The 8,588-nt window shown below is 41.7% G+C and overlaps 1 protein-coding gene across 1 annotated transcript; it reads left to right on the plus strand.

The window, feature by feature from the left end:
• Window positions 1-577: 577 nt before the first annotated feature.
• LOC311129363 (transcription cofactor vestigial-like protein 3) lies at window positions 578-8,134 on the plus strand (the record flags this gene model as incomplete). Its single annotated transcript, XM_084161627.1, has 4 exons — window positions 578-712; window positions 1,486-1,849; window positions 6,013-6,591; window positions 8,079-8,134. The coding sequence occupies 4 exons, from the start codon at window positions 578-580 to the stop codon at window positions 8,108-8,110; spliced, it is 1,110 nt and encodes a 369-aa protein (XP_084017753.1). The 3' UTR covers window positions 8,111-8,134.
• Between the last annotated feature and the right edge of the window lie 454 nt (window positions 8,135-8,588).

An 8,588-nucleotide genomic window follows, 5' to 3' on the forward strand; every position in this document is an offset into this window, starting at 1 on the left:
AATCAACATACAATTAAAGATAGTCCATGACACAATGCTGAATATTTACATTCACTTATCTGAAGATGCTTACAATTACAATTCACTGAACCTCGAGGCCAAGTCTTGAGGTTTTATGCTGGGTATCTGTAACGCACGTTGTGACAATTGTTGATGTAAAACGGGATTTATTAAATTAAATAAATGTGGCAGCTACACTCATCATACCTCTACTTCGAGTCGCGTGTATGAGTTCCATGGGCATCTGCGCGCAGAGTCCCATCCCTCCTCTCCCTCCATAGTCCATACAGTACCGTTAAAACTTTCCTCCAATCAGTTTAGCTTCTAATAACTTGGCCAAGTGGAGTTTTGTCGGGTATGTATATTATCACTTTCACTCGGGTTTGGTTTGGCATAGTACGAGGTGTTGGTCCTAGTGGCTCGGTAATGTCTTTATGCAAACAGCTCCTTTCACCGACAGCATGCCTATTGTCACAGTCATGGTTTATATGGAGGCAGCGGTGGACGTGAGGATTACATCCGTTTGAGGAGCACTGATCCAGGCTGTGTTTCTCTCTGAGCCCCTGCCAGCCCAGCCATGAGTTGTCTGGATGTGATGTTTTACCAGAGTTATGGAGCTCACTACCTCCCTGCGTCTTCAGCAGCAGCGGCAGCAGCGTACAAAGCGGCATACTACCATCATCATCAGCACCAGCAGCAGCACCAGCAGCAGGTGGGTGTCCAGACTAGACGTACACACTGCTCTGAAATAGTTTGTTGACGGCGTAATATTTGTTTGTTTTTTAAATACTAGACTATTTTAGTGTTCCCATAATTCGCACGGTGCTTTAGGCACGAATACACTCCGTGCTGAATGTTTTGGCACGTCGCAGATGTCAGTTCACAGCGAAGAGTACTGACTCCTGAGTAACACAAAACTCATAAAGTTACCATTTGAAAAATTGAAGCGTTTCTCGCCGTGTATTTAGAGAAGGTCATGCAGAATGACTCGGATTATTAATCTCCTCGTTCCGTCAGAAGGGTGATGTAGGCTAATGACAACTCGTCACTGTCTCTCAGGAATGTTGTTGATAATGGTTATTTTGGAACGGCCACGAGCATTTGCATAGTCGACATACTTTCACCAGAACACACACTGAGAAACATCCTACAACTTCTTGAATAAACTTCGGTCTCACTCCTACAACTTCTTGAATAAACTTCGGTCTGTAACTTTGCCCATTCTTCAACTTCGTTTTCCTTTAAAATGGAGGTCATAGAGAATTGAAGTTTGTAACGGATAGTATGACTTTGAACAACGGCATTGATGTAGGCTATTTTGCTCAGTGTATGTGGCATACACGTTTAATCATGTGGTTTGACCGTTGTGGCGCAAAATAGACAGACAGACTGGTGCTCTCATGGCTGAACCTTTGAGATGCATTTTTCGTACTTTAACCTTCTCTCTCTCTCTTTTTCTCCCTCTCTCTCTTTCTCTCTCTGTAGAAGAAGCTGGGTGTGTACAGTAGGATGCAGCAGGACAGCGTGGAGCAGCAGTGTCCAGGGGGGAGACAGCAACAGCAGCGTGGGGGAGGAGGGGGGAGACTAGCTGGGGAGAAATGGGTCCAACGGGGCCTGGAGGGTTCTGGGCTGGGGGGCTGTGGGGGTAATGGGAAGGACAGCCAGCCAGCTGAGGCAGAGTACCTGAGCTCCAGGTGTGTCCTGTTCACCTATTTCCATGGTGACATTGGGGATGTGGTGGATGAACATTTCTCTAGGGCTCTGAGCCAAACCAGTGCCTTCACTGGAGAGACTAAGAGCTCCAGGAGCACTCCCATACACACCTCTGCCTCGGCTGGATTGTGGAAAGGTAGGAACACACAGGGACTTTCATATAATTACTCATAGTTTGAATTATGTCAAATTCATAGTCTTATTCATATAGGTATATTATCTTTCACTGTAACAAATTGCTGTACATTTACAGAAAAACATTTACAGTTAGCTACTGTAATTCTATGTTACAGTACAGTACTATAAAGAGCAATGCAATTTTACAATGAAATACTGTATTACCTGTTCTGCAGTAATTTACTGTAATTCAGTACCACCCCCACAGAATACAGTACCATATTGTAATTTTTGAGCGCCAAAAACCTTTTGTTGGTGCATGGTGATGTTGTGGCTCATTAACACATTTTGAGGTGTGCCTTGTGAGAGGCTATACTTGTTGTACCTGTTAGTGAAAGTGCTGTACCAATTTAAGTGATATGTGCTAGTAGTTTCCTAACAATTAAATGTATATAGGGGAAAAATCAGAGAGGCAGCAAGTCTCAAACCTTTAATGGTTGAGTGTTTAGCCATGCCCTTTTGATCTGTTTCACCTTGTAGTCACTGCCAGTTTAGAAGCCTTTGTTAAGGCCTTTACAAGTGCAAGTGATATAAAACACCAAATATTTATTGGTATGCTGTAATATACAAATACCTAGCAGTCAACCTGCTTGCACTAATCCCATGTAATTACTAGTTTACGTTTGATACTGGAGCTCCGAGGCATGCGTCGAAATGGCTAAGCAGTATACTTCGAAGCAGTGTGCCGATGCGTGTATCACTTTATCAGAAGTACGTCATCAATGACGTCCGACGCTTCGTTCGATCACATGCTTTTTCAAACCGTGTGTTGCAAAATGCGAGATCCCACTGATTTCACAGTGTTTCCGGTGCTTTCTTAGATTAAGCTGCTTTCAAACTCTGACCTCTACTGGATACAGTACTTATACATCTAGTTAGGATTTTGTACATGTAATTACACCTGACCGGTAGCTTAGCAGGTAGAGTAGGCACACTATTTAGAAAATAGTTTTATGTGAAACCACACCTTCTGCACTGTTGTTCAAATAATTTGTTTTATTTAGTATAGTATAAGCTGTCTTAAGCATCCTAAATAATGCCAGAGATTCTGTTTTAGAAAAATAGTAAACTTGAAGGCAAAAAAGGGAAGCATGATGTGAACCTGGTAAGCCAACGACTTACCGCTGTGCCACAGAATTTTGATAAAATTAGTAGAGGGAAAAAAACCTATCTGATAATCACACGTTGCTATTTATTGCTGACCACCAGATGTCACTATTGTGCATTGTGAACAGATAATAAAGCTCAGAGTAATGAACCTATTTTTGACACAATCGGCTGGAAAGCCTCAACGCTTCAGGAAGCTTTGTTTCCCCATCACTATTAATTACAGTAAAATACTGTAAAATACCAACATGATTACAGTAGCATTTCCTTTCTTACAGTATAGTAGGCTAATTTGACAGTATTGTATTGCGTCATTGCTCTGCATTTTCCTTTAAGTCACAGTAAACTGGTGGCACGTTACTGTGAAAATTAGATTAACGCACTTTGCACTAGCCAAAGATGGGTGAAGTTATCTTGTTACAAATACACAATATTTTGAACACCAAAGTATCCTTAACTACAACTACATTCCCAGTAATGGTTACATAAACGTTTTACTTGCTATTACTGTGATACAGTTGCTTGCGAAAGTATTCACCCCCCTTGAAATTTTTCCTATTTTGTTGCCTTACAACCTGGAATTAAAATGGGGGTTTGTATCATATGATTTACACAACATGCCTACCACTTTGAAGATGCAAAAAAATTAATAATTGTGAAACAAACAAGAAATAAGGCAAAAATAACAGAAAACTTGAGCGTGCAAACTTTTCAGCCCCCCAAAGTTAATACTTTGTAGAGCAACCTTTTGCAGAAATTACAGCTGCAAGTCTCTTGGGGTATGTCTCCATAAGCTTGGCACATCAAGCCACTGGGATTTTTGCCCATTCTTCAAGGCAAAACTGCTCCAGCTCCTTCAAGTTGGATGGGTTCCGCTGGTGTACAGCAATCTTTAAGTCATACCACAGATTCTCTATTGGATTGAGGTCTGGGCTTTGACTAGGCCATTCCAAGACATTTAAATGTTTCCCCTAAAACCACTCAAGTGTTGCTTTAGCAGTATGCTTAGTGTCATTGTCCTGCTGTAAGGTGAACCTCCGTCCCAGTCTCAAATCTCTGGAAGACTGAAACAGGTTTCCCTCAAGAATTTCCCTGTATTTAGCGCCATCCATCATTCTTTCAATTCTGACCAGTTTCCCAGTCCCTGCCGATGAAAAACATCCCCACAGCATGATGCTGCCACCACCATGCTTCACTGTGGGGATGGTGTTCTCGGGGTGATGAGAGGTGTTGGGTTTGCGCCAGACATATCGTTTTCCTTGATGGCCAAAAAGCTCAATTTTAGTCTAATCTGACCAGAGTACCTTCTTCCATATGTTTGTGGGGTCTCCCACATGGCTTTTGGTGAACACCAAACGTGTTTGCTTATTTTTTTCTTGAAGCAATGGCTTTTCACTCTTCCGTAAAGCCCAGCTCTGTGGAGTGTACGGCTTAAAGTGGTCCTATGGACAGATACTCCAATCTCCGCTGTGGAGCTTTGCAGCTCCTTCAGGGTTATCTTTGGTCTCTTTGTTGCCTCTCTGATTAATGCCCTCCTTGCCTGGTTCGTGAGTTATGGTGGGCGGCCCTCTCTTGGCAGATTTGTTGTGGTGCCATATTCTTTCCATTTTTTAATAATGGATTTAATGGTGCTCCGTGGGATGTTCAAAGTTTCGGATATTTTTTTATATCCCAACCCTGATCTGTACTTCTCCACAACTTTGTCCCTGACCTGTTTGGAGAGCTCCTTGGTCTTCATGGTGCCGCTTGCAGACTCTGGGGCCTTTCAGAACAGGTGTATATATACTGAGATCATGTGACAGATCATGTGACAATTAGATTGCACACAGGTGGACTTTATTTAACTAATTATGTGACTTCTGAAGGTAATTGGTTACACCAGATCTTATTTAGGGGCTTCATAGCAAAGGGGGTGAACACATATGCACGCACCACTTTTGAGTAATTTATTTTTTTGAATTTTTTGAAACAACTTATTTTTTTCATTTCACTTCACCAATTTGGACTATTTTGTGTATGTCCATTACATGGAATCCAAATAAAAATCAATTTAAATTACAGGTTGTAATGCAACAAAATAGGAAAAACGCCAAGGGGGATGAATACTTTTGCAAGGCATTGTATGTGTTTTTTTTATCAACGTTAAATGAATGCACATACTGTAAGTCGCTCTGGACAAGAGCATCTGCTAAATGACCAAAATGTAAATGTCAAAATGTACATTTGCAAAGCACACTGCTGGGTATTATTCTAATAAAATGTGGCCTTGTTTGGGGGCGGATGTCATTAGAATAATACCGAGCAGTGTGCTTAGCAAGTGTTAATTTTCACATTTACATTTTGGTCATCTAGCAGACGCTCTTATCAAGAGCGACTTACAGTCAGTGTATTAAAACTAAGGTAAACAAGAATATACCACAGTCATAGCAAGTAAAGAGATTATGTTAGCGTTACTGAGAATGTTAAGTGGGCTACTTGCAAGTATATATTTGTATTAGAAAATACAAAATACATGTATTCTAATTAAACTGTTACAAAATAGGATACATCAATTGTAGTTCAGGCCAGTGAAATACAAATGACAAAATAGGTATTGAAAGTGTTTAAATATCTATATCAAACACATGTAATAGAAATACTGCCTGTCGTTGGCACTAGCTACCTGCACTGTAAGTCTGCAACAGTTTACTAACCACTGTGCTTCCAGTAATGCCCTGTAAATTATAGAAATACAGCATGTTACTATAGTCAGGTGTTCCAGTAATATGCTGTAAATTTGTTACAGTAAAGGTCCTGTAAATCTACAGTAATTTACTGGCTTCTGTGCTGCCAGTAATTTACTTTAAATTTACAGTAACCTACTGGCTACTGTGCTGACAGTAATTTACAGGATTTTTTTTTTCATTGTACTGTTACTTTTGATCTAGAATGAATCAAATGTCATGGTAGAAACTTGTGTCTCTAACAACCTTTTCTGATAAAAATGGTCCCTCCCTCCCTCCCTCCCTCTCACAGACAGTGTATCTCTCTCGGAGGCCCAGTGTGGTTCACTGTCTTCCTCTCTGTGGGATGGAGGTTACCCGTCCCAGACCAGCCCCTGTCTCTCCATCCACCCAGACTTCTCCCCCAGCCCAGCAGCCTTCCATGCCCCAGACTGTGCTCTGTGGACGGGCCACGCTCTGCCCCAGCCCAGCCTCCCTCCTCCAGCCTCTCTCCCGGACCCCTGGGCCTACAGCCTCAACCCTCAGACCTCTGCCAGCTACACACACGCCCACGATGTCTACACACACACTCACCCTCACACACACATGCACCCCCGCCACACCTACCCAGTATTACATCCCCACCTGTCCCATGGCCCAGGCCTAGACCCCAGGTTCAGCCCTCTGCTCCTGCCTGGTGTGAAGACTCAGAGCCCCCTAGCCCACAGCCCTGCTGGACACAGCACACAGAGTGCCACACACAGCAGCCAGAGCCCAGGGATACACAGGGATGTGAAGATAGAGGTGGAGCAGGCCAGCCCCAACCCCCCCACCCTGACCCTCTCAGCCTGGCCAGCAGCTCTACACACACCCTTGGATATCTATGACTCAGGTAAGCCTTAGACCTGGAGCACACATACACTACCAGTGAAAAGTTTGGACACACCTACTATTTTTACTATTTTTTATATTGTAGAATAATAGTAAAGACATCAAAACTATGAAATAACACATATGGAATCATGTAGTAACAAAAAAAGTGTTAAACAAATCAAAATATATTTTATATTTGAGATTCTTCAAATAGCCACCCTTTGCCTTGATGACAGCTTTGCACACTCTTGGCATTCTGATCTAGGGTGTAATCATTAATCCAACAGTTGTCCCCGTTTTCGTTCCGTTTGCTTCTGTTGAAGTAATATTTACAACAGAATCGGTGGAATGAATACACCCCTGATCACATGTAAACACAGTTCACTTTCGTAGCAGCCACGTTGTATTCCTTCTTGCATCTATGCGCTCTCCTCCTCTCACATTTTCCCTTCGCTTGTGGACTTCAATGCACAACACATCAGCTGTATGTGACCAGGTGAAAAAAAGTTTCCAAGCCAAAGCATAATCATAACCGCTACACACAGCCTACATCGTTGTCACCATATTAGCTAAAGTAACATCATAGTGAACATAGCTAATAGAACTAACGCGTTAGTAAACCTTCTACAATCATAACATTACAGTGTACAGTTCAATAAGCAGTTTAGCAGTTACACAGGTGGGCCCCAGTGGTAATACATTTGTAAAACCAAACGCTTACCTTGACTTGGAAGAGTTCCATTGTTGTGCTGAATAGTCATAGCCAGCTAGCTAACATAGCATCCCTCTGTTTGAGCCAGGTGTTTGAGTAGGCGAAACTAGCTAGCTAGCTGCATTTGCTAGCTAAGTAAGTGAAAGTGAAAATAAATGATGAAATATAGCTCTCTCTCTCTCTCTCCCTCTCTCTGTATCTCTTTTGCTTATCCTTCATTTTTGAAGAAATTAATTTGTTCAAAACTGTTCAACTATTGTCTTTCTCTCTCTTTGAGTCAACTACTCACCATATTTTATGCACTGCAGTGCTAGCTAGCTGTAGCTTATGTTTTCAGTACTAGATTCATTATCTGATCCTTTAATTGGGTGAACAACATGTCAGTTCATGCTGCAAGAGCTCTTATAGGGTTGAAGGACGTCCTCCGGAAGTTGTCATAATTACTGTGTAAGTCTATGGAAGGGGGTGAGAACCATGAGCCTCCTAGGTTTTGTATTGAAGTCAATGTACCCAGCGGAGGACGGAAGCTAGCTGTCCTCTGGCTACACAATGGTGCTACCCTACAGAGTGCTGTTGAGGCTACTGTCGACCTTCATTGCAAAACAGTGTGTTTTAATCAATTATTTGGTGACATGTGAATATATTTAGTATAGTTTTATCTAAAAAGCATAACTTTTTTAATGTTTTTTTTATTTTTATGAAATTCACTGAGGAGCCTCCACTGATGTCTACATGCATGCTACGATTTTGTTTAATCTCAAAGTTGATGTTGTGCTCTCTCACGCTCTCTTCAGGTCTGGACAAAGTCAATGCTGTTTGGTTCTGAGAGAGAGGATATGACATCACTGTGACATCACCCTGGCACTGAGCTGTGATCAGCTCTAACAGAACCCCCTGGAACCACAAACATATCCTGTGTACTCACTCTCTAGTAGAATACTCTCTGCTCACTAGAAAAAGTCCAGGGTGGGTTTACAGATGTAGGATCTTAATTTGATCACTTTTTTATTGATGATACTTTTACTGCAAAGCAGGAAATGCAAACTTGTAGTGTATTTCAGTTTTAAAAAGGCTTCTAAAGTTTGTAATTTCCACTTTGAAATTTCAGACTTAATTTTCCCTAATGAATGAAATGTATCAACCCCTACAAAAATGTCAATTTATTATAATCCACATAATAATTCACATTTCCTGTTGCTGCAGGATTATTTTCCTGCTTTAGCAAACTGTCTCAAATTAAGATCCTACATCTGTAGGTCTCTCAGAAAGCACTCTGGAGAAGCATAGACCACTCTCCATGCCTC

The sequence above is a fragment of the Coregonus lavaretus genome (genome assembly GCF_964263955.1).
Source record: "Coregonus lavaretus genome assembly, chromosome: 5".
In the NCBI taxonomy this organism is placed as follows: Eukaryota; Metazoa; Chordata; class Actinopteri; order Salmoniformes; family Salmonidae; genus Coregonus; species Coregonus lavaretus.